This window comes from Camarhynchus parvulus, chromosome 19 (genome assembly GCF_901933205.1).
Source record: "Camarhynchus parvulus chromosome 19, STF_HiC, whole genome shotgun sequence".
Lineage (NCBI taxonomy): Eukaryota > Metazoa > Chordata > Aves > Passeriformes > Thraupidae > Camarhynchus > Camarhynchus parvulus.
This window is the reverse complement of record NC_044589.1, coordinates 6,074,506-6,100,334: the sequence shown is the minus strand read 5'-3', so window position 1 is coordinate 6,100,334 and position 25,829 is coordinate 6,074,506. Positions and strand designations below refer to the sequence as shown.

The following is a 25,829-nucleotide window of genomic DNA, read 5'->3' as shown; positions in this document are numbered from 1 at the left end:
TGATATTCCATTTCCCAGTGGAGATGCCAGAGCAGCTCGGGAGGATCAGACACAAAACACACCTTGGCCCCGGGAGCTTCTGCCAGGGAAATGGAGCCCGTGAGGGACCTGTGGCCCCTGGAGGAGGAGAAGGAGCCAGAGCTGGTTGATGAAACCCACACCTGGAGCTCCCTTTGCAGGAGAGGATCCATGGCAGAGCTGCTGCTCCCACTGCTGAGTCACGGCCGCTGCGCAGAGCTCAGGATCGGGAGTTTCCTTCCACCTGGGGCTTCTCCCCAGCCCTGGCTGTGGGGGTGAGCACCAAAACAGCCCCAGGAACAGGGCAGGGAGCAGCTCCAGAGCAGCAATATCAGCAAAGCATCCCTGTCTCCGTGCCCTGGGATATTCCCTTCACTGCCTACAATGTGACACCAGCCCAGGAGGTGTCCCCAGGGAGAAGTCTGGGATGCCAAGGGTAACAGAGCACCCTGCTAATCCCTCCTGCTTCCCTGAGCCTTCCTGGAGCACTCAGCTGGGTCCCATGGATTGCTGTGGCCACGGGATATTCCCACAGTGCCACAACAAAATCTTGCAGCCCCTGCTCCCAGCTCTGCCACTGCAAGCCCAGAACATTGATTTTCCAACTCCAAAGCAGCCAGCATTGATATTTTTCACACCAGCAGCTCCTCCTGAAGTTAACAGCAGCGGAAGAAGAGCAACAGAAACTTTCAGGACACTGCACCAAATCCTTAATCTCATTTCCCAGCTACAACCACTGAATAATCCCTGAAACTTGATGCAGGATGATGAGCTGAGCAAGACGAAAGGCAGGATGAGCTCATTGTGCTGAGCCTCCCCTTCCCTGCTCCATCCCACCGAGACATCCACAGCCCTGGGCTGGAATTCCTCAAACAGCCACGAGCAGCTGATTCCAATATCATTAAAACATGACTAACACACACCCTGAGCTGGTTTTAAAGTGGAGGAGCCACTGGTGGGTGGTGAACCAGACACCTCCAGCCTCACACACACATGAGATGTGGGGTGGCATTTGGCACCCAGTGACACCAAACCCGCCTTGGCACCTTCCCCCCGTGCCAAGAAATGCCAGAAATTCATGGCTGGAAGAAAGATTCCCTTTTGCAAGGCATGAAACAGGAAGGAAAAAAACCCTTGGTTTTCTCTGAAGACACACAGGCTGGTCTAAAATCACCAGTGACAAGTAAATAGGTTGGAAAAAGCTCCCTCTGAGAGCCAGGCTGACTCAATCTGTGTTATCTTTTCCCTTTTTACTTTATCTTCCCTGATGTGCCTGCTCAGGAAGAGATAAGGAGCAGCTGCTCCCAGCCCTACTCGTGGTCCCTGCCACTTCTGTGCACTTCATTCCTGTTCTTGGGAATTCCCTGCTTCCCTTCCCCTTTGCCAGAGGGATGCTCAGCCCTTCTGCTCCTCCATTCTCCCTGAAAAATGAGTACTATATAGTATATATTACTATATACTTTAAGTATAAAGTAAATAATACTTTATCAGTATTATTCCCTGATAAAGAATCCTGGAATTATTTAGGGTGGAAAAGCTCAAATCTGACCACTCACCCACCACTAAACCATGTCTCCACATCCCATAAACCCCTCCAGGGATGGGGATTCCAGCATTTCCCTGCTGGCTCTGGGATGGGTCAGTCAGAGCAGGAACATCCCAGTGGAGTTTGGTCAGCGCTGGGTCCCAGCAGGATTTTGCACAATGTCATTCCCACCCTCCTGCAATCAATGGAATGATCTCAGCCTGTGGGAATGGCACTCCATCCCTGCCTTTGGGAATATTCCAGGCTCCTGTATTTTTGCCCTCTTCCAAAGGGAGGGCACACAAGCAAACCCGAGTCCTCGTGGAAAATAAAGTTGATTTATGCGATGAGGCAACACTAAAAGGTCTTTTTAAAAAAAGATATTTCAGGAGAGGAGTTTGGCTGATTTATTTTCTTTGTGTTGGTGGAGAACAGCAGCTGATGGGCAAGAGATGAAAGCACCCCAAGCAGAGATTCCTCACCACGTTTCAGGGAGTTCATCCCATCTGAGAACTGCTTTACATCTAAAAAAGGATGGAGAAATTTATCAAAGCCAAAACTTTCCCTGTCACCTGCACCATGCCACATTCTCCATCCTCCTCCTCTGGACACCAATAGGGTGGGAAGGAAACCAGAGGGAAAAACCAAGCTGTGCATGGAGAGCTCAGGAGAAGCACCAGAGCTGCTCCTGTTTTACAGTTCTGCCTTTCCACTGAATGACCAGTGCCATGGAGTGGAAAGTCAGCTTTGGGACGTTTTTTCCTGCCAAGAAATGCCAGGAATTCCTGCCTGGAAGTGGTACAGCTCCAGCAGCTGCTCCCCACGTGGGAGCAGGGCTATGCTGGATGCTGCACACCCACAGCCCCTGATGTTTATGAGGTACCCAGGGCCTTCCTAAAATCCAGGAAAACCTGGAATCCTGGTAGCTCCCGGGCTGCTGCCACCTTTGTTCTAAAGCAGCAAGGCAAGAGAGAATGCCATGGAAAGGACTGGATTTCTATACTGAGAAAGGAGATTTGGAGAGCAGATTTGTGCACGTCCTGCTGAGACACCTTTCCCCTTCCCAAATCCACAAATCTGTGCAAAGACTGGTTTGGGTTGGAAGAGACCTTAAAGCTCATTTCATTCCCACTCCTCTGCCATGGGCACCTTCCACAGACCAGGGAGCTCCAGCCTGGCCTTGGGCACTTCCAGGGATGGAACAGCCAGAGCTGCTCTGGGCACCTGTGCCAGGGCCTGCCCACCCTGCCAGGGAACAATTCCTGCCCAACATCCCATCCACACCTCCCCTCTGCCAGCCTCTCTGAACCCCCCACACTGGTGACACTCTGTGGTTTTGGGGTACCTGGTGAAGAGTTCCAGCTCCAACCCAGAGAGAGGATGAAAAGCAGAGTCCCAAACTCAGCAGGAGCAGCCCCACACCTGCTGAATGCTCTGAATTCCCCTCCAAATCCAGCACACCCAGCCCAGCTGTGTAGGGCAGGCACTCTGTGACCCCATTAAACAGCCTGGCAATGGCACACACACAATAAAACATTGATTTTGGAACTGCTGAGAGGAGGCTTTCCTCTCCAAACACCCACAGGAAAACGGGCAAGGGAATGGATGAGACCATCAGCATGGGCAAATTACCCTAATTTATTGCAGGGTGGCTCAAAAGTCTCTCCCATTTCCCATCCTGAGACCAATCAGTGCTGTGCGCACACCACAGGGAGCTGGGAACCTCAGCCCTGACTTGTACCAACAAAGGAAAGTCAGTTTTGGGGGTGAAGGGAAGAAATGAAGCCTTTCCCATGTTCTATGCCATGATTGTGTGGTTTTATTTGCAGCATCAGATTTTGAGCCATCAGGTAGAGCAGGGCTGGGATTTGCTATTTGATATTTGAAGAAGGTTGGAAGGTAAAATCTTTCTTGAAGGCTTTCACAGCTCCTTCCCTCCCTGTCTGGCACCAGGGAATTTGGATGCTCCTTTGAGGATCCACCTTGGCATGAGCCTCCAAACTGGAGGTGGGATCCTCCCAGCTGGCTCAGTTCTCTCCAGAGAAACCCAAAAATAAAGGATTTGGGCTCATCAAAGTCACCAGGAAATGCCCAAACTTGCTAAGGAAGAATTAATGACTGAGCTGCCCAAGGATTCAATTCAGCGATATTAAAATTCAATTAATGCTGCTCTATAAAGTAGCTTTAAACATTGAATACTTTAAACCACCCAGATTTCAAACCTGCAATTTGATGCCAACCTCTGGCCAGGCTTTAATTTTAAAATTGAAAAATTTATTTAATTTTAAACAGCTCCTGTTAGCCCAGGTAGGCAGGACATGGCTGCCAATGATTTCAGGGAAGTCAGTGATGAAAACAACCAGAAAAAAGTGCAAACACAGCTTTGGGGAGAGTTTGGTTCTCTCACAAGGACAAAGAAAACATCTTAATTTCAGTTAATTCAAATGTTTCACTCCATGATCTTAAGGTTCTGTTCCAATTTCAAGGATTTTAATTCACTTATTGCAGTTTAACAGTGACTGAATTTCAGCAAGTCAATGAAAAAATCAGGAGTACAAAGGAGAAATGCACAATTTCCAATCTGCAAGTAAAACTTCAACCTGAGAGACCAAGATCTGTAATTATGGTGACCAGAAGTGTAATTCATGATGCACAATTAATGCTCCACTTAATGAATCAACCAGTTTTAAATGCAAAATCTGATTTGAGACATTTACTTTGTCTGCTTTCTTATCCAGCATATTCTGAGTGTGTTAACTGATCAAAAAACATTAAAAACCACTTTTCTGCTCTTTAAACTTGCTTTCATTTCCCTGTAACTCGAGTCAGAAATACAAAAGGATCAATCAACCCTGCAAACCCCAAATTCACCATTTTCCACCAGAATAAAACCACACAAAAATTCCTCACCCAGACACACAGCTGCCTAAATAAATGTCCCCAGATACACCAGGCTCCCTCCTCAGAAAAGGAAGTATCCAGTTACACCAAGCAGGAGCAGCTTTTTACAACCAAACAGGAAAACATCCTCTTTCTTATAGAATGACCCCCCAAAAAAATCCTAACCACACACACACAAAAAAAAAAAAAAAAAAAAAAAAAGGGCTGCTTAAATCAAGATTTAATCCAATCCTGCATGATTTTGGCTGGATGTAAATAATGGGTGTAGATCATTCACACTCTCATCCCAAATTGTTTTTCTGCAAGCCCAGGAAGCTCACAGAGACATTTGGGAGCAAGATTTCCCCAAAATCTTTTCTGGAGAGGGGAGAACTGTATCCAAATGGAAATAACTGGAGGGGTTCTGGGATGAACCAAGGCTTTGGAGCTGTTTGGTGAGGTTTGAGTCCTGTTTCTGCAGAGATTTGGGCTTCTCTGCCCTGATTTTGGGGAGCTCAGGCTGAACCTGGAGCTGGGGCTTGTTCAACACCAACCAAACCTGGGGCAGAGGCTGCAGCAGCTTCAGTTCATCCTTGTGCAGGGAACTGGGGTTTTTTATTGAGGTCCAAACCCCCCCAGCTCCTGTATCCCACTCCCCACAGGGGCTGGGCATGCCCCAAATCCCAAAGCAGCCCCAGCAGCAGCTCTGCAGCAGGGTGGGAACAGGGACAGAGGTGTCCCAGGAAAAACCCTCAGCACATCCTTGGCCAGAACAACCATTTCCCACCCCAGTCTGCTCTCCTGCCTCAGCAGCCTTTGCTTTCCCCTGCTGGGATTTCAGTGCTGTGCCAAGATCCTGGCCTTGGGCAGGAACAGCCCCGCAGAACAAGGCAGGAATTATCAGCTCCCAGCCCCAGAGTGGGCTCATCCCCTGGGACAGGGAAAGAGGCAGCTCTGGGAATTTCCCAGCCACGGAAACTGGGGCTCCTGGCTCACAGCCCTGTGCTCTTCCACCCAGGCAATCTCTGCACAAGGAGAGGTGAAGGCACAGGAACTGCTCAAGGAGGTTTGAGTCTCTGCTTTCCAAGCTCGTCCTTGGAGTGGGAGGAAGGGACAGACAGAGCTCGCTCACCTCGGTGTGTTCTGCATGCTGAGGGTAGAAAACAGAGCTGCAGCTCCCACAGAGCTCCCACAGAGCTGCAGGTCCTGTCCCCAACACCCATTTCCTCACTTTCTGTGCCTGAACAGAAAGCAAGGAGCTGAAAAACCCAGCACACAAATCCCCATCCTCCAAAAAAAACCCCCTGCTCCTGCTCCAGGCTGGCTGCTCAGCCTCTCCTTTAATGAACCAACCTTCATTTCCACACAACTGCTGATAGAACTGGAATTAACATTGCTGCCTCGCTGAAACATCCCCCAAATGCAACTCCTGAGCCCTGCTGGGAATGGGCAGCAGCAGTGGGAGCAGGAGCTGGACTGGGAAGCTGCTCAGAAAGCAATGCCACAGGCAAAGGGGACATCCAGGGACTGAAATCAGCAGGACCCAGGGCTGGGCAGGATCAGACCTCAAGGAAAACCTCCGTGGTTTTCCAACAAGGACCTTGGGACCACTGGAAAAGGCAGAAACATCTCGTAAAGAAACTCCCCCACCAACATCAAACCCAAATCCTGCCCTGCAAAGCAGGACAGGCAGGACTCTGGGGAGATTATCGTGATATAAAGAGGCCCTGAGGAGTGAAATATCCACTGAGATACCCCAAGGCATGAGGGAAAGGCAGCTCCCTCCCCTGGGCTCTGCTGCCTGTCCAGGCTCTCTCCAGAGCTCAAAGCCTCGCACAAAGGAAGAGCCTCTGACTTTGAAAGGCACCAAGTCTGAAGGATAGAGAGTCTTGAAAAGATCTGAGGATGCTGGAAAGCTCCAAGCAGCTCCTGCTCTCCAGTAGCAGGGGTCAGAGGCAGGAGTAATTGGAGCTGAAACCTTCGGCCTGGAGACGAATGGAATGGACAATTTGCTTTTCCTTTTACAGGCAAGATTAAATTTACCAGGCAGTGATCTTTTCTCCAAAATTTGAAGGAGAAGGAGGCTGAGACACACACACACACAGAGAAAGAGAAATGGAATCAGGCATTAAATCATATCAGGCATTTGGCCAGGACCTGAAGATGTTGAATACTAAAAGAAATCCACACTGCTTGTAGGAGAATGAAATGAATATTAATATATAACCACCTCCCTTAGCCAAGAGAGGGCCACAGCCACAAACCCCCCAACACACCAAGCACTGAAGCTCCAATACACTGAATTTCAGGTGCATCAGCCCCATTGCTGCCCCCCAGCACAGCCCAGGGATGAGCAGGGAGGGCTGTGCCCACACACCCACGCTGCCAGGGAGAGCAGACAGCCTCACACTCGGGGCTTTCACAGTCTGAAACGAGATAAAAAGGAAAATAGAGGAGAAAAAAAGGTGTGTGCCAGGCTGTCTGCAGCCCCCAGCTGCTGCATTTCTTATCAGGTGTGAAAACAGCAGAGCCTGGGAGGGGGAAAAAGACACATTCCTGCTGTTATATAAGCAGAGAAAGTGCTGAACAGGGGCTGGGGTGAACAACAACCATTAACTTCTGCCAGCTTGGAGGTTTCTGTCAGCAGTGAGGGCACAGGCAGGACCTGATCCTCTGTTCCAGGTGCCCACAGCCCAGCCCAGCCTAACCCAGGCCAACCCTCACTTTATATCACATCCCACCTCTCCCAGCCTTCCTCTTCCCCCAAAACCTCATTTCTCCCAGGAGGAGCAGCAGCAGCCACCTTCCAGGGGATCATTAAATCATTAAATCCAATCCTGTGCCTGCACATCCACCTGCAAATCCCACTGAAGGATGGGAAGAGGTAAAGTGAGGGAGCATCTTGCACCAGAAACCCTTTTTGAGGCAGGAAACACCCCAAATACCAGAGATATTTGTTGTCAGTGCCTCCAGCATTTTAAGGGTTAAAAGGCACTGTGGGGAGCCCTGGTGGGGTTTCAGCAGCAGCTTGAGGCAGAGGAAATGAGGGTTCATCCCAAAGCCACCCTACTCAGAGCAGGGTTACTCAACTTCCACCCTGTGGGGCCAGGGCAGGGCCCTCACCCAGCCCCAGCAGCTCCCAACTGAGGAAAAACCACCCCAAATCCTGCAAAATTCCTCATCCCTGTCCTCAGCTGGCAGCCACAGCCTGGGAGGAGCCCAGGGAGCCCAGGCTGGGTCACCTCTGGTGCTCTGAGCACGCAGGAGAAGGGACCAGGTGCTCATTTTTGGGGCAAACTCAGCAGTGCTGAGCTCCTCCAGCATCCCTGGGGTGGCTTCCATGGGAATGCTGCCCCTTGGCTGGGGAGCACAGGGCCAGGGGCAAGCACTGAGCCCAGCCACAATATTTTAATTTTTTCTCTGCTCTTGTGTCTCAAGTAGGAAGTCACAGGAGCCCAAAGCGAGCTGTCTCCAGCAGTATTTTTAATTTTTGTGTGTGTGTGTGTGTGTGTGTGTGTGTTTTACTATCCCCACTGGTCAAGCCCCTCTTACAATGAAGATATTCATCATTAATTAATTAATTAATTAATTAAGCATCCCTGTGCCACGCAGTTCCCAGGCTGCTCAGGTCGTGTCTCGTTCCCCACAACCTCTGGCTGGAAAATCCCCTTGGGATGGGGCAGGGGCACAGCTGCACCCACAGCAGGGGCTGTTTGTGGGATAAACCTGAAGGTTTTGTGGGATAAACCTGAAGGTTTTGTGGGATAAACCCCAGGGATCCCAGGCTGGAGCCCAGCCAGGAGGGGCTGCAATCTTTGGTGGGCACAGAGCACGTTTGCTCCCAGCCCTTCCCTGCAAATGGGATTTTTGGTGGTGTTTTTGCCCATCTGGGGCCCTCCCCACCCCAGCACTGCCCACCCCAGGCTGGCAGGGCACGGAATCCACCTTGCCAGGGCTGCCACACCTTGGACCTTGGCATTTGGCTTTGGCCACACCCTGGCATTTACTGCCACACTTTGCTTTCCCCCCTTTCCCCACTGAATTCCTGGAACTGCTGCTCACCTGCCCTGTGCAGATGATGCTCAGATCTGCTGGATTCCTCCTCCTCCTCCTCCCCTCTCCCCCAGCCCCAGAACAGCAGCAAAAGCTCCACGTAACCAATGGCAAATTCCTTGAGTGCAACGTAATGTGCTGGGAAGCGCTTCCCCATCTCGCCTGGGAACTGGGAAAAGCGATCCTCTGGCAGCAGGGAGGAGGAAAACATGCTTTGTTTTACAAATCCTCTCCCCAGCAGGAGAGACACTCCCAGAATTTAATACACTGACAGCGCTCGGCTGCCTTAACCACTGAAACTCAACAGTACGGGGGAGAAAATAAAAGAGTAAAAACAAAAAGTGCCACGCTCTGTAATGTTCAAACCTATCCTGCTCTGCAGCTGGTGGTACCGGGAATAGTGGAGCTGGAATTCTGGTGTGAGGGGTCTGAGAGTGGGTTCCCACATCCCAAGTGCTGGACACCCTGAATAAATTCATTTTTTAGCCTTTCCCTGCAGTATCTCCTTGTAGGAAAGCAGAGAAGATGCTGCCAGGTAAACCCGGGAAGTCACTTCACGGCAGATAAATTCCAAATTATTCCGTGCAGGAATTACTTCCAGCAGCTCCCTCCAGGTGAGCAGCAAGCCTCTGGCAACCCCCAACACCACCAGCCTAAATCAAATGTTAATTATTTCAGTGTCTTCCCACTGCATTTCTGCCAGAGGCATCCTCCCTGCAGCACCGAGAGGGAAAACACCTCGGCCAAGGAGAGCAGCAGGCACTTGTTGGGATTTGGGGGGTTTGAATTTTGCAGTGTGGGGTTTGGGCTCCAGAGCAGAAAGAAGGAGAGAAAAATGAGCATTCTGTGCCTCAGGAGCTCGATGTTAAATTAGCCTGGCTGTGCCAGAGGAGCACAAACCCTCTGGAATGGCTGCTGGCAGCAGGAATAACAGGAGTGTTATTTTGGGGGCAGGCGGTGGGATCAAATTGCCTCCACAGCAGAGACCACTGCTGACCTCTCTGAGGAAGCAAAGTCTGTCTGCTCTTCATGCTTTTTATATTTTTAAACAAACAAACAAACAAACAAACCCCAAAAAAACCAAAACAAAAAATCACTTTGTATCTCAGTATTTTATAGTTGTTTGCAACCTCCAGGCATTCCCAGAAACACAAATTAATCATTGCAGGAGCCTGTAAGGGAAACAGCATCGCTGCCACCTCAGGGGAAGGAGAAGGATGATAAATTCTCAATAAATTCTAAATAAATGGGTGGAATGCAAAGGCCACAGTGGACACTGGTGCCAGTGGTGGCACTGGAAGGGCAGGACTTGCAGCCCTGGCCTGATTATCAAACACACCTTTTGTGGGGGCAAAAAAAGCCCCCCAGACCTTGTCTTGCAGTGGGTGGGTAGGGCAGGGTGTTATGGCACAGAGACCCGAAAAACGAAGATTTTCAGCTCTGGCCATGTGCTCATCCTGCTCCAAAAAGAATTGTGGAGCCTCTCCAAAGGCAGGGATGCTGTCACCCACCCCTCAGCAGCACGCTGGGCTGGCTTCAAAGCCCTCTGAAGTCAGTGGAAAGGCTCCCAGTGACCTAAATGCCTGGGATTTAAAAAATACTCTGCTGAGAACTGGGCACCAGGTCACTGGGTTTGCTGGGAAAACCCCAGTTTTGCTGGAAAACGCCCAGTTTTACAGCAGCACCCACATGGAGCACAAACACCCTAAAAATGGCTCAGGGAAAAGTCTCTGCCTCACCAGACTCATCCATCCAGCCCTTTCCACAGGGAGAAGTTCATCCTTCTCCCCAAATCCTCACTCTGAGGCTGAGACACTCCAAGGGCTCAGCTCTGGAAGACTCCTGCTGGAGTGGGAACAACCCCAGTGTTGTTGGAGCCAGCAATGCCCTCCCAAAACATCCCCTCCCAAAATCCAGCGGCTGGAAAACTCCAGAGCAGCCAGGATTTGTTCAGTGGGGCATCCCACATTCCCTCCCTGGAGGCAGGGATTAATATCACCTCATTAAAAACCTGCTTGGAGTCTATTATGGTATCTAGGACAGAGAGTTCTCTGTTTTGACACTCTAAGATATATTTTATCAGAGCGAGCTCTTCAGAGACACTCACTGCCAGAGATGCACCTGACTGTAACAGGTTCCTTGCTTCCCCCAGCAGTTTAAGATTAATTTTTAGCTTTTTCTTCCCAATCTCCAGCGAGATGAGAGGGTTCCCCTGTGGTCAGGTTTGTCATTAGGGCATCCATGGTGACACATGCCAGCTCCCTGACTCTGCACAGAGAGTGAGGACAGACCTGAGCATCGCTGAGAAAAACCAGCCTGGAGCCAGGGAGAACGTGAGAGTGATTCCTGGCACTTTGCAGGCCCCAAGATTTATTTTTTGGGGAGGTGTTTGAGATAAACACCCTCTAAAATTAGCACCTGCCCTTCTGCCAGCTCCAATGGGCTGCGACAACGATAAAGATTTGGCGTGGCTGAGAGGGTGCAACATTTGGGCTCTGATCTGCTGCCCAACTCAGCCCCCACGGTCCCACAGATCCCAAATGGAGAAGTCACTGTCCCAAGGAATTCCACCCCCAACTCCCAGAGAGGCAGCACACTCCTCTCAGGAAAAGTGTTTTATCCCAAAGCTGAAAAGTGGAGAGAGTTTTCCATGAAAAAACAGAAATCATATGACACAGTTCAGCTTTCTCAGCTGGGCTGCTCTAAAGATAATCCTAAACCTGCAGGGCAGAGGGAGAAATGGAAATGGGCTGAATGGGGGACATGCCCCAAACAACACACCTGCTCACTGAAAAGTTACGTGGACCAGAAAATGGTGTGGGGATGAAATGCTATCAGCAAAAAAACACCAGCAGCAAACCTCAAACACAAAATCCCAAAAGAAAACCAGACTGGAGCAGTCCCATGGACAGACTGCAGGGCAAGAAAGCAGCTCCCCGTGCCCAGCAGAGATCTGAACAACTTTTCCCCGGCTGGCAGAACTGGTTACACCGAGCAGCCGAGGGAGAAAACCCGAGCTGGGAGATGGATCTGCTTTAGGTTCGCATGGAAAACTCGCTGCTCCTCAGAGCCCTGCGCACCCCAGAGCCTTGAAAACGCCCAGAGCACTCGGGTGTTTTTATCAGCACCTATCAGCAGGAAAAGATTAAATGCTAATTTGCTTTTCTGTTTGCTCACAGCAACTTTCCGTCCTGTTGCTTCCCAGCTAATGCCCAGCTCAAACAGATTTTTCAAGGCAAAAGGTCTCGGGCTCGCTACAATAAATTCCCCATTCGCCCAGAGTGGGGAGTGGGGAATTCTCGTTTCTCCCAGCCACAGTCAACACCAGCAAAACTCCACCAGGCGATTATGCACCAAAAAGATAAAAAAGCAACGCTGCCAGCTCTGGGCATTTCTGAGCCAGCAAAGAAAAGAGCTGATTCTCAAAAGCTGCCAGCTCCAATTGCCTCGGCGCTTTTCTGGAGCTGCTCGAAACACCAAACTTTTGGAAAGTTGAGTGGGAACCACTTGGAGTAGGCTGCAAACCCCAGAGCCACAAGGCAAGGGAAGGGGGAAAAACACACCCGGCAGCGTTTGCTGGCTGCAGACACCGCCGAGCACCTCCCTGGGGGTATTTCCCCCTCTGTGACACCCTGACCGCCCCGCAGCTCCTCAGCCACTTCCCCAAAATTACGCCACGCGAGTCAGAGCCGCAGGAGCGGAGCGTGGCCGCTGTTTGCCACCAAAAGCAGCACGAGTTATTCTCCAGCTGTGTTTTCCCCAGCTCTGCCCCTTCTCCCGGAGAAAGCCGCCCGTCCTCACTCACCTGCCGCAGGTTCTTCAGCAGCTCGGTGGCCTCCTCCTGCCTGCCCTGCTTGACCAGCAGCAGCATGTCCTGGATCATGCAGATCCTCCGATGGTACGGGGGCAAGCCGGGGCCGGCTCCCTTGCCGAACTTCTCGCCCGACTTGGCCACGAGGGAAGCCAGGAAATCCCCCCTTTCCCTGGGGGCCGCCTTCTTGCGGTGGTGGCCCGGGGGGCTCTCCCCGGCGCTGCCCGGCTGGCAGCCCTTGGTCTGCTTGGTGCCCATGGCCAGCGGCTCCCGCAGCCCGGGGGCCGCATGCAAGGGGGCAGCGAGCCTGGGGGGGCACAGCACAAAGGGGCGGGGGATGCACAGAGGGGTCTGGGGGCTGCACAAAGCGTTGGCAGGTTCCGAGGATGCCCGGGAGGGCTCAGCGGAGGGGTCGCTGCCCGGCGGCGGAGCGGCTCCGCTCCCGCAGGCGGAGGATGGGGCGGCTGCGCCCGGCCGGGAGGAGCCGCGGCTCGGCCCCTCCGCTCCGCTCCATCGCCGGCAGAGGCAGAACCGCCGGATCCGGGCAGCTCCGGGCGCGGGCGCTGCCTCAGCCCAGCGGCGGCGGCTCCTCCGCGCAGCCTCCTCCCGGTGCCGAGGGGTCCCCCGGGGGTGCCCCGGGCGCGGGGGGCGGCCGCGGCTCGGGGGAACTGTTGCGCTCAGGGGGCTCCCCGGAGGCGGCGCGGCTCGGCTCGGCTCGGCCCGGCCGGCTCGGGGCGCTCGGAGCGGGGCAGAGCCGGGGGAGGGCCGGGGGCGGGCACCGTGCACCGAGGCAGGGCTTGCGGAGGAAGCCGCAGCCGGACGGGGCTGGCTCGTCCTTCCTTCCCCGCGGCCCGGGGGCTCCGCTCGCCCCGCGGGTGATGCGCCGGGCGGGGCAGCGCGGATGGGGCCGGGCTGGGCGGCACCCCCGAGGCGGCCGGGGGCATCCTCGGGGAGGGATTCCCGCCGGAGCCTCGTCACCCGCGGGATTTGGTGGCGTTCTGTCCCTCGGGGATGTCCCCCCGCCTGTCGCCTGCGGGTGATGCTGGCACTCTGTCCTGCCACGCCAAGCCTGGCTGATCCTGCACCTGCTGCCCTCCCTCGCCCTCAGCCCTGCTGCCCATCTGGACATCTCCACCTGTGCCCCATCCCCATCCAGCGCTTCCATCCCTCCCTTGCAGGTGCTGCTCCTTCCAGCCACTCCCCAGCCCGTATTCCATCCCTCCCGGTGTTCCATCACTCCTGATCTCTCAGGCACTCTCCTGCCCGGGCTCAGGGCATGGATTGAAGCTCCCTGATAAAGCTCAGGGTAACTCCTCCAGCCAGGCTCTGCTCACCTGCTGCAGCACACAGGCTGCCCCAGAAGGGTCTGAGACGGATCAGCTTTGGGGTGATGAGGCCCCAGCTGTGGCCTCAGACCCCCTCCTGATGTGAGGGGATGGTTTCCGACACAGAAATGCTTTGCAACTGTTTTAAAAAGAGCCCCAAAGCAATGAGGGGATGTTTTCCAACACAGAAACGCTCCGCAAGCGTTTTAAAAAAGAATCCCACATGAGAAGTTTTTGCCTCCCTGCATCCCGTGCAATGGCACAACCCTGAACGCACAAATTCCACGTTACTGTGGTGGATAAAGGGCAGCTCTCCCCCACCACCAAAGGGCTGGAGGCCCCTGCAATTGTGTCTCAAACTTGACTCATTCTGATCCACAGCCCACGAGAACAACACAGCCCCAGTGACTTCAGCAGGGTTTGGCTCTGCTCTGCAGGGCTGCGCTGCACAGGAGCCAAAAGCTGGGTGTCTTCCCCCAAAAGCACAGCTCAGGGGCCAAAAACTCCAGTTCATACTTCAGCCATAGCGAGTCAAGTCGGATGAGGGGAACAGGCGATGCCTCAGGTTTTCACTTTTATATTTTTCAGATTCTGTGCTGCTTTAGGTGTAGCTCTGAGCTTCATATAAAGTGTTAGCAAGTTCCCTTCACAGGGTAGGCAGACAAAACAATCTTTTCCAGCTTGACCAAGGACAAGCTGCAGGCCCCAAAAATACAAACAATGGTCGTCGTTGTGGGCCTTGGGTCTTCAAAGAGAGAAGAGCAGTTGTTGGTTGCAGTAAAGTTGTTTTTTGCATGAACGCAAGGAGTTCAGAGTAATTATTAAAGTCCGTGCTAAAAGATTTCTGGCATAGAGCCCTGATGTTTTGAGCAGAAGCAGAAAAGCAGCAGCCACTATCTCCTTTTCTTCTTCTTCATCATCATCTGCACCCATTACAGGGGCTTTTTATGCATAAATCATCCAATCAGCTAAAAACACGATTCTAAAACATTCTTTCTACACCAATCTGAATTCTAATGTACAAAAGTAGTGTCAGTTCTTACACAAAATATTATGTATATAATTTTATCTGTTTATGTAAATGGTACAATCTGTGTTCTTACCTAAAATCTGCATATATAATTTTATCTATTTACACAGATAGTTCTATCTGTTCCATCTGGAAACCCAAGCAATGTCCTGCTGTGTTTTTGTTATGTCTGGAGCTAAGTTCAACCAGGCTTTAGGGCCTTTTACTGGCTAACACAGTGTCCTAAGGCACTTAAGATCTATTTCTATTTACTTAAAACTAAAACTTACACTTCTACTCCATGTCTGTGTGGCTTCATAATATATTTCAGCTCCTCTAGAGGTTCTAATTCAAACCCTGCATTCTTTTCTCTCTCTGAGGGACTCAGGCTTTTATTTCATGCATTCCAACAAATGGTGAATTGAAGAGAGAAAAACAAGAAGGACGGGACTTATATAATCTAAAGCTGCAATTGGACAATTAACCCCAATATGCAAATGGAGCAGAATTGATAAAAGTGAGAGGCCTCTTGACTGGTTGTGCATTTTGTGACCATTTTGTGACCATCTTGGGTGCAGCCCTGGCTGGGCTCTTGTGCTGCCCAAGGTGGATCCATTGAGGAGACGGATTTTAATAAATCCCTGCTTTATTCTTTAACTCTGCCCATCCTCTGCTCTGGTTCAGCCTTCTCAAGGCATCACAGGTTTGCAGAAACCGCAGTGTGTGCTCAGCAGAGGCCTCCCCTGGCAGTGAATGTCCCCGGGGAGGCAGGAGAGGCAGCCAAAGTCACCAGGAGGCAGTGGAAGGGGTGGTGGCACCTCCAGCAGCACCTCCCTTGGGAAGGAGCTCTCCTCTCTGCTGGCAGCAGGGATGGCAAAAAAGGGACCCTGCAAGGCTCTGTGCCCAAAAACCCGTCTGGTGGAGCTCCATTTCACACCTGGAGCCACCCCAAAATCCGTGTGCAGCTACGCCCTCAGCCCTGCTGATACCCACACACTCCCTCCCCAGCAGGGGCTCCCAGCCCTCAACCCCTCTGCCTGTCCCCAGGTTCATCCCAGAGCCTGAACTTTCCTCTCATCTCTGAGTCTGTGGTGCAGGAAGAAGCCAGCAAGGTCAGTTCACCTCTCGAACAAAAATATTCCAGGATGGAGAAGCAGCAGAGAGAGAAACCCCAGGCAGGGCTGAGCTCCCCTCACTCCCCCAGGGTGATGCCACAAAAACAGAGCAGCCCATGCAGGATGGAGGGAGAAGTGCCCTAAAGGTCCTGAGGCACATGGAGAACCAAATCCAGCCCACCCCTGACTTCCCACCACTTTAAAAAAGGCATCTTGTGCATTTTCAAGCCGTTCCAAACTGGCTCTTCATGCAGCTTTGTCAGCACAGGGTGCAGGAAGGCACCAGGGGCTCTCCAGGCCCATCCACCTGTTGTGGGGCACCCCCATCCCCATCCCCTGGGGATCCCAGTGGAATGAGGCACCTGGAGGCACAAAGGAGGGGCAGGGCTGGCCAAGGAGGGGGCTCTGCACAGCAGCCACAGCCCTGAGTCAACAAACAAAGCCCAACCTTTGCCCTCCTGACACTCCTGCCAGCAGGGCAGGGAGTTCAGCCACTGCTCCTGGCTGTTTGTGGCACACAGGACAAAGCCAAGGGGAAAGAAATGGAAAAAAAAAGGGGGAAAAAAAAGAAAAAAAAAAAAAGGCAGGAGTGTGGGGTGTGAGCTCGTTAGCAAATAGAGCAAACAGCCCCAGGAGGAGCTGGAGGATTTCTGTCCCTGAGGGATGCAGAGGCACCAGGAGCACCTAGGGGATGAGCCCCAGGCTGGTGGGAGATGTGCAGATCCCTCAGGAGCTCCATCCCAGAGCCTCATTCCCTTCTGCACCTTCCAAGGGTCTCCTGAAGCACAGACCCAAACCCCCTGCACACTCAGGATTTTCCAGGTGTGCTCACCAAACCAAGCTGTGCCACGCTGGGAAATGCTGCTGTGCTGGGAGCCAGGGCTGTGCCAGCATCTGAGCACTGAAATGTTCTGCTAAACTCATCCCCAGAGCCACAGCCCAGGGCAAACTGCACATTAAGGGCTGCTTGTCTAAGAGGGTTTCTATTTTATTCACTCCTATCATGCTTTTTATGATATCTGATATTGAGTTAGAAAAGTCCTCAAAGGGAAACAACTTCAGCTCGTGAGATCACAAAACGCAACAGCTCCTCCTCTGCCACCAAATCCAGATTTAAGAATGTCCTCGCTTCCACATCAAAAAGAAATTGAAGTTTTCAGTGCATTCAGCCAGGAACATCCCTGATAACCTGATGGAATTCTGACAGCAAATCCCTGAAAACAGAGAGGTTTGCCCTCAGTCCCAGCTGGGGGCACCCACCAAACCTCTTGGCACACCTGTAATAAATATTGCAGATGTTTTTTCAGACCAAACTCATTCCCACTTCCAGGAAGGAATGTCTGGTTTTGCTGGAAGGTCCCAGTCTCTTGCCAGCCCACTTGGACTGCCAAATCCTGCAGCTCACCCAGATACTCCCAGGAGAATTAATTTCCTTCTCCTAAAATGGAAAACCCCTTCCTGATCCCAGGTTTTGCCCAGGACTCCCATCCTGAACTGGAAAATCCACTTGAGATGGGTTTGATCCAACAAGGGATATTCCAAAGAGGATCTGCCCTTGGAGCCCTCTCTAAGTGGGAATTTTATCAGTTCCCACCATCACTGCTGGGTTTGGGGGCTCTCACACTGCACCTGAGACACCCAAACACAAAACTCTTGGAATTCAGGGATCCTTCCTCACCTGACAGGTTTTGGGGGAAGTTTCTGGCAGCTCATTCAAAACAGAGATTGAGCTGGGACCAAGCTCTGCTTCTCACCAAACCATCCTCCTTTGAAGGGCAGCACAGGAATTCCCAATTTTTGTTGATTGGGATGGAATAATTTGGATTAATTTTAAATATCAGTGTCAGAGCCAGGCTGCTGCTGCTCACTGTGTGGAAAAGACTAAGGGAAATATCACTGTCAGTATGGCATTTAAAGGAATTCCAAAGTTAATGTGATTTTTATCTCTTCCTCCAAAAAGAAATTTTAAAAAAATCAATCTTACTGTAAGACCCCAGCATATGCAGCAAGAGGAGAGCAATGAGTCTCAGCAATCCCTGGGGAAGGAGGCCAAATTGAAAAATGTGATTTTAAAAGGACAGAAAGCCATCCTCATCCTAAGCTTGATTCAATTGGGCTCTGACAGCAGACAGGGTGGAAATGCTGTGAGATAAAATTGCAGATGAACTAAACTCCAGATGAAAGGGGCCAATAAAATGATGAGAAGCATCACATGAGAGGTGTTGTGAAGGAGAAATGAAAGAATCTCAGGTAGAAGCATTCATGTTTCCTCCTGGCAGTGGATGAAATCTTCCTGTGTTCACCTTTGAATTAATTCCCTGCCTTTGGCCTCAGCTGCAAAAAGGGAGAAGAACTGAAAAAAATATCCCCAAAGCAAGGGGGAACCTGAGCAGGCAGAGAAATATTGCTGCAATAGAGTCCTGAAATCTGCCCTGAGCTCTGGCATCTGATTTCAGCACAGCCCAGGGTCACAGAGGGGCCAGGGAGGAGGGAAATAAACTGTTCCCCACGTGGGAGGAAAAGTGACCACAGAGGGGACAGAGCTGCCAAAACCCCCAAAGCACCACGTGGAGAATTTCCTTCCTAATTATTAATTTGCTGCACCTCATCCCTTTCATGGCACTGAAACCACTGGGCCTGTACAAGCATTTTTAGAAGAAAATAATTAATATTTAAAACAAACCCAAGTCCCCTTCCGAGCAATTCGGCTGCCACAGATGGAAATTGGGATTTTTCATGGACAAACCAATTTAATTCCTAAAATGTTCCCCCGCCCCTTACCCCACCAGCAGCTCCTGCTCCTCAGCAGGCACAGGAGGGTCCCTCCAATGCTCCCTCATGAAGATTTTAACTCTAAAAAACTGAAATTCCAGCAAAGGTTTTACTGATTTCTCAGAGAATTAATTGGGGAATTTCTTGGTTTAGGTTTTGGAGTGGTGGCTGTTCATTTGTTTGGGGTTTTTTTGCCACTAATGAGTGTTTAGTCGTTTAACCCAATCGGAAGAGCAGAAAAATGTTTGTTAGATTCCAGAAGTGTTCCCTCAATCCAAAGGGATAGGCTGTGGTCCTGGAAAAGGGATCATGGGAAAGGGATCATGGAAAAGGGAACATGGAAAAGGGAACATGGAAAAGGATCATGGAAAAAGGGAACATGGAAAAGGGAACATGGAAAAAGGGAACATGGAAAAAGGGATCATGGAAAAGGGAACATGGAAAAGGATCATGGAAACAGGGAACATGGAAAAGGGAACATGGAAAAAGGGACCATGGAAAAGGGATCATGGAAAAGGGTCATGGAAAAAGGGATCATGGAAAAGGGAACATGGAAAAGGGATCATGGAAAAGGGATCATGGAAAAGGGAACATGGAAAGGGATCATGGAAAAAGGATCCCAGGAAGGGATCCTAGGAAAGGGATCGTGGAAAAGGGATTCTGGCAAAGCGACCCTAGAAAAGGGATCCTAGAAAAGAAATCCTGAAAAGGGGATTCTGGCAAAGTAATCTTGGAAAAGGGATCCTGGCAAAAGGATCACGGAGAAGGGGTCTTGGAAAGGGTTCTTGCCAAAGGAATCCTGCCCAAGCCCTTCCCAGGAGCAGGGCTGGTCCTGGGAGGGTCCCCCTCCCAGGGATCCCCTGCTCACATCCCATCCTGGATCTGGGGCTGGAGCCTGGCAGGGGATGCACAAAACTCCAGGAAAAATCCAAGGACACGCTTCCCAAAGTGTCAGCTCCCAAATCCACAGTTCCCCATCCCAAATCCTCCCTGCCAGCTCCCCAAATCTCCCTGCCCTATTTCCCTGCCAAAGCCTCTCTGGGCAACGCTGCTCCCTGCACCCCAAAGAAAATTCCCCGAGGAATTCCCAATCCTGCTGGAAGGGAAGCAAAGGGTGCCTTGTCCAGATGACTCCAGAAAAATGCCTGGCAGCTTTAACCTCGTGCTAAACAACTTTTGGCCAGTGTGTAAACAGACTTTGGGTTTTGTAAACACGGGATCCAGGCCTTGGAGTGGGAAAAGAGCTGGAGCTGTCCCCAGAGGGAGGATGGATCACTTCCTGCAGCCCCAGGGGGTTTTGGTTTTGCTCAGGGTTAAGGGTTTGAGTTCGGCTGGGAATATTTTGCATTGGAAAATCTTGGGGGAGAGAAGGGGAGAGAGCACCTGGATTTGGGAAAAGATGAGGTTGGAGAAGTGTTTCGGGTGGATTGGGAGAAAAAAAAAAAGCATCTTAAGGAAGAAGAATAATGGGATTAGGAGGGAGAGGATGCAGGTGGAGAGAATCCAAATGGACTTTGGAGCATCCAAAATTCAGAAAGAAAAGATGAATTATGCAGGTGAGCCAGAACCCAAAATTTAGACCTAAAATGTAAGGAAAATACAAAAGCAGCAGTGAGAAATGTGGATCTACCTCCCCTTTCCCCTTTGTGGCATTGCTCAGCATCCCTGGGATACTCAGGACACAAAAACATCCCAGAATTGGAAGCACCACATTCCGAAATGCAGTCCCTGGACTTCAGTTTTGAGGAATTAAAAGCAACAACCACCAGCACTCAGCAAAATTGGCATTAAAAGCTCATTGACCATCCAGCCATGGCTCAGATCTTTGGCTTTGCAGAGGCTCCAAACCCTTTTCAGAGCAGCATTTTGAGGGTCCCTCTCATCACCACAATGATGATTTCACAGCTTTCCCACACCCCAGAGCCTTTTACCAGCTGAGAACCCCTCCCTGGCACAACCAGACTCTCAGGGATTATTTTTTTTCCCCAGCACAAATTAACCCAAAGCCTCAAAAAGGTTCAGCAAAGATAAGAGAAAGCTCATCAAGCAGCAGATGGTGACAGTCCTGAGCAGCCCAGAGGCCTCTTCCCTGCTTGGCCTTAGCCTTAATCTAGATAAAAGCCCTCTCTTCTCCAGCTAAGAGCTTATTTTGCTCAGTAAGAAGATGAGGGTGTTAAAACGTGCAGAGCAGGGGGAGCGTTGCTATTTTGAGGCAGGGATGAGACTTCTCAAGACCCAACTGGTTCATTTATTGCCCTGGATATTCCCAATTTCTGCCTCCTTTTCACCTGGGGTAACCCATGGCCCCTTGGAAAAGAAGAGCCAATGTTCCTCAAAGTTATTTCAGTTGGTTGTGAACACCCAAAATAATTTTGTCAAGGTGCATTCACATTTCCATCCATCCATCCATCATCCATCCATCCACTGGTACCAGATCCCTGGATAAGCAAGGCCAAGCACCCAAACCAGACCCCAAACCCATCCAGAGACAGAAGATTCCTGGTTTAAATGATCTTTTTTGGCTCTGCTAAGAGGGCTCTTCTCTGTTGTGGCTTTGGAAGCAAATAAATCACTTTGCCTTCCCTTTACATCTCTTTACAAATAAATCAAATAAACTTTTTTTTTTTTTTTACAAATAGTTTTGGGTTGGTTTTTTTTCTTTGCAAATAAAACAAATAAATCACTTTACAGCCTCAAAAATGCCCCCTGCCACTTCCAGGCCTCCACCCTGGCACGATGCAGATCCCAGAATTCCCACATGGGATGCATTAATGAGTCACCCTCCGCTTCCAGCGCCTCTGGAAGCCCAAAGAAATTAAATTAAACCCCTCTAACACGTTCTTGGCATCTCCCAGGAGCTTCAACCACACAAATCCCAACCCTTCCACTTGCCAGGAGGAAAAGCAACCCCTCCTCAGAGCACGGAGAGTTTGGGATGAGGAGCTGGCTGGACATGGGAGGCTTTCCCATTTCCAGGAATGCCAAAGGCTGCAGCTTTCCTGGCAGCTCTGTGCAGCAGCTGAAACGCCCCAGGCTGGAGGCTGGAAGTGGCTGATTTTGGGGAAATGAGCAGAAGGAGGCCCAGAGCAGCCTCCCCCTGCAGGGAGAGCAGCAGGGAGGGAGGATTCCCAAAAATCTCTTGGCAGCAAGGTCACATCTGGATTTGCAATCCATGGCAAAATTGCCAGCAAGGCTGGGAGGAGGAGGAGGGGGAGGAGAGAAGGAAGAAGAAGGAAGGAAGGAGAAAGAAGGAGAAGGAAGGAGAAAGAAGGAGAAGGAAGGAGAAGGAAGGAGAAAGAAGGAGAAAGAAGGAGAAAGAAGGAGAAAGAAGGAGAAAGAAGGAGAAAGAAGGAGAAAGAAGGAGAAAGAAGGAGAAAGAAAGAAAGAGAAAGGAGGAGAAGGAGGAAGCATTTCTCAAAGCCCCAGAGGAAGCAGCCCCAGCAGAGAAATCTCTCCAGCAGGAACTCGCTGCCTCTCCTGGGCTGTCCCAGCCAGCTCTGGAAGCCCTGTGCTCCCAACAGCAACATCTGCAAAGCTGCTCTCAGGAAAATCCAGCCAAAAATAGCAGAGATGTGCTGTCCTCAAGAGCCACAAACTTCTGACCCCACTGAGGTCACACGGTGGAGAGCACTCAGAGCATCACACACCTACTGCTCAAAGCAGGGTATAAACCACAAAAAGAGCAATTCTACCCACCCAGAAATGTTGGTTTCAGTGAGTTTTTGATCTCAAACCCTGATCCAGTTCAAAAGCAGCAGCTCACCCCACTCACAGGGCCTCCCCCAGCCTGTCCCCATCCCTGTCAGCCCCCTAAGGACAGAGCTCCCCCGCCTGGGAGCTCAGGTCTGGTGATGGAAATATTCCCAGATCTGCAGAGCTCCAGCAGGACTCGGGAGAGCTCAGGGAGGTGGGCAGGGCAGGGAGCAGCCCCTCGGGGACAGCGCTGCCACCAGGAACGCGAGCCCGGGCTTCATTTTGGGGCAGCCCCAAAGCCGAGCTCCAGTTTCGCTCCATCTGCAGCTGCAGTGCCGCAAACGACTCGAGGCTGCAGCAGCAGCAGCAGCAGAGCATCCACCCCAGGCTGTGCCTGATGCACCCTCAGCCCTCGGGTGCTCCACAGATCTGCCCAATCCTGGCTCTCAGCCGTGGGGAATTGCTTCCCAAAGGATCCTTCTCAGATCTTAGCTCTCAGCTACGTGGAATTTCTTCCCAAAGGATCCTGCACCCTCAGCCATTGGGAATTGCTTCCCAAAGGATCCTGCACCCTCAGCCATGGGGAATTTTCCCCCAAAGGATCCAGCCTTTCTCAGGGCAGCCATCCCAGGGGTTCAGGGATCCCAGGCACACCAAGCGTGTCCTGAGCCCCAGCAATCCCCGGCCGCCGGGGTTCCCTCCCGCTGCCCCTGAGCCCCAGCACGGCCCCTCCCGGCCGCTGTCACTGTCCCCAGGGTCCCTCGGCTGGGAGGAGATGCCGGCTCCTCTCATCCCTCAGTTTGCTCCTCGGATCGCTGCCGGCAATGCCCGAGGGAGGGAATTTCCTCTGTGCCCACCTCCATCCCCTCTGCACAGGGAATGGTGTCACCCTGGCGGTGGCACAGCATCCCTGGCAGGGACATTCCCTGCTGGGAGCTCTCCCGCCATCCAGCAAGGATTCCTGAAAAAACCATTCCTGCAGGAAGGATTCCTACAAACCATTTTATCCACGCGCGATGGAGCGGCATAAATAATTGCAGGAGCTCGCCCAGAGCAGAAGCTTCCCCCAAAGCGAAGGGAGGAAGGAGAGGAGTCCGGGAATTGCGGGGATTGTGGCTGTAAATAAAGGGCGAGGGGTGGGGAAGCTCAAATCTCCCAAAGAACGATTAATTCCCATTGCCTTCAGGGCAAAGTTGGGCATCGGGGCTGGGTTCTGGTCAGGAAACGGTGAATTCTTGGTGCCGGCAGGGATCTGAGCCACCATCGTGGCTGAACCAGCACCTTTCCACCCCAATATTGCTGCTGATATTAATTCTGAATTAAGGCAGACCCTGTGCTTGGCAGCCAGAGCCAGCATCAGACCTGTGGGCTGAGCTTCACGGTTATCACAACAGAGAAAAGCAAATCCTCTGGAATTCCTGCTTTAAACCGATGGCAGGAAAAGTTTTGTCTGATTGCTTTGACCTTTGTACTCACCAGGCTGGCCTTCCAAAGGAGGGATCCACAAACCCAGTGTATTCCTTACGAGTTTCCTGCTCTTCCCTTTCCTTGCCTGGAAGCAAAACCTGGGGAAAACAACCTCACTCCCAGACTTCCCCCAGGCAGCTGCAGGTGTGGAATATTTATAATTAAGAGTTCATCCATGACCTGGGATGCTGCTCGGGGCCTACCCCGGAGTGCCAGGGCTGGGTTTGTTGTTTATTTGGAATACAGGTGGGGATGAAAGGACAAGGAGTTTTGTCAGGGAGGTGTTTTGCTCTCCTGCTGTGCCTGGAGGCTGTGGGGGGCACGGTGGGGAGCAGGGGTGCGGGAGGAGCAGCACGGCCGCACTCCCGAACCCGCGGCTGAGCCGGGAGGGCCTCTCCCCCTGGGACATGTCCGGGAAAAATCCCAATTTTCACTCCCACGCCTGCCATCAGTGCACAAATCCCGGGCTCTGCCAAACCCAGACACCAGCCGGAGCGAGAGACCCCTGGGGAAAACCGGGGTGGGAAAACGCGGCGGGTCCGGCATTTTCCATTTTCCATCCCCTCCGGAAGGAACCGCTCGGGAAAGGACGGGCTGGTGCCGCCACCCAGCGGTGTCCGGCGGGGACACCGGGACGGGGACACCGGGAACACCCTCACAGGGACACCCGATTACGGACCCCCTCCGAATGCTTTGTCCTCCAGGATCCCCCTCAGGGATTCCCCTCAGGATTCCCCGCTCCAGAATCTCCTTCCAGCCCCTGCATCCTCAGGGATCTCCCTCAGGAATCCCCGCTCCGAGATCCCCCTCCCTCCACCCCCTCCATTCTCAGGGATTCCCCTCAGGAATCCCCGCTCCGAGATCTCCCTCCAGCCCCTCCATTCTCAGGGATTCCCCTCACGAATCCCTCAGGAATCCCCGCTCCGAGATCCCCCTCCATCCCCTCCATTCTCAGGAATCCCCACCCCAGGATTCCCCCTCCATACCCTCAGTCCCACGGGATCCAGCCCTTCTGTCCCCAATTCCTGCCCTGGGATTCCCCTCCAGCCCCTCTGGATTTTCCCCTCCATCCCCAGGGATCCCCTCCAGCCCCCCAAGTCCCCTCAGGGCACAGCTCCCCCTTCCCCACTGACATTCCTCATTTTGCCTCAGTTTACCTCATCCCAATCCTTTCCCTGCAGGAATTCCAGGCTTCTTCCCCTGACCCAGATCCACGTTTGGTTTCTCCTCATTTCCAGGCACTTTCAGGTCACCTGCATTGCCTGGGATCTCACGGAGGGTTTCCTTTCGGAAATGTGCATTTTAAAGCTGTTTTCCTCCATTTCCTGAGCTAACCAGGCTTTCAGGAGGGCAAGGCTCAAATTTAGGGGTCCATCCATTGCTCTGAGCCCCACAGTGAGCCCTTACCCCCAAAAAATCACCTTTTTAAGCCATATGTGCCTTCTAGGTGACAATTTTGTTCATACAGAATCCAAGGACACCCCTGTTTTTCAGCCCTCACCTCACCTGAGCTGCTTCTGGGCTCTCGTCCTTTCCCCACTGACAAAACAAATCCCTGGTGTGATTATCCCATGACCACAGGGAATATTTTACCACCTTCCTCACTATAAAACCCCTTCTTGCTGGAATATTACCAGCAGGGATCCTTTCAATAGACAAATGACACAGAAATGTGACATTTTTCTATACACAAACATTTTAAAAAGCTGCTCTCTGCCTTGCCTTACTCTTTCTGTCACTACAGGTTGGATCTTATAGCTATTTATTCCATGGAGGTGCCCAAATTCTGTTACAAGGAGCTAAAAATAAGGCAGCCCAGGGAAATCTATGCTTAGATCCCAACAGTTCTGTAAAGAAACATCTGCAGGAGGTAAATAAAAGAGAATATTGGTTCTGCCAGGAAGCCTTGCAGGGCAGGACAGAGCTGGAGCAGCTGGGGTGATTCAGTTTTTAGCTCTCAGTAAAAGTCACAGCAGAGCTGTAAAAACCTTTAAAAAGCAGAAACACAAACCAAGGTGTCCCAGCAGCCCAGGAAAAGGCAGAGCAGGGGACAGGGGCTGTGCAGAGCCCCTGCAGGGCTCTGAGGGCAGGGGCAGCTCAGCCACAGGCTGCAGGAGATCCAAACCCTTCTTTTGGTCACTGAGCTGCTCCCAGCCAGGGC

General features: G+C 51.8%; 1 protein-coding gene across 1 annotated transcript in view; it reads right to left on the bottom strand.

Moving 5' to 3' along the window:
• LRRC75A (leucine rich repeat containing 75A) overlaps positions 1-13,048 on the bottom strand; it is a 54,824-nt gene extending 41,776 nt beyond the window's left edge. Inside the window, exon 1 of the mRNA XM_030962662.1 lies at positions 12,282-13,048. Within this exon, the coding sequence (XP_030818522.1) occupies positions 12,282-12,545 (264 nt within the window). The 5' untranslated portion in view covers positions 12,546-13,048. The remainder of the gene's footprint in view (positions 1-12,281) is intronic.
• Positions 13,049-25,829: the final 12,781 nt, after the last annotated feature.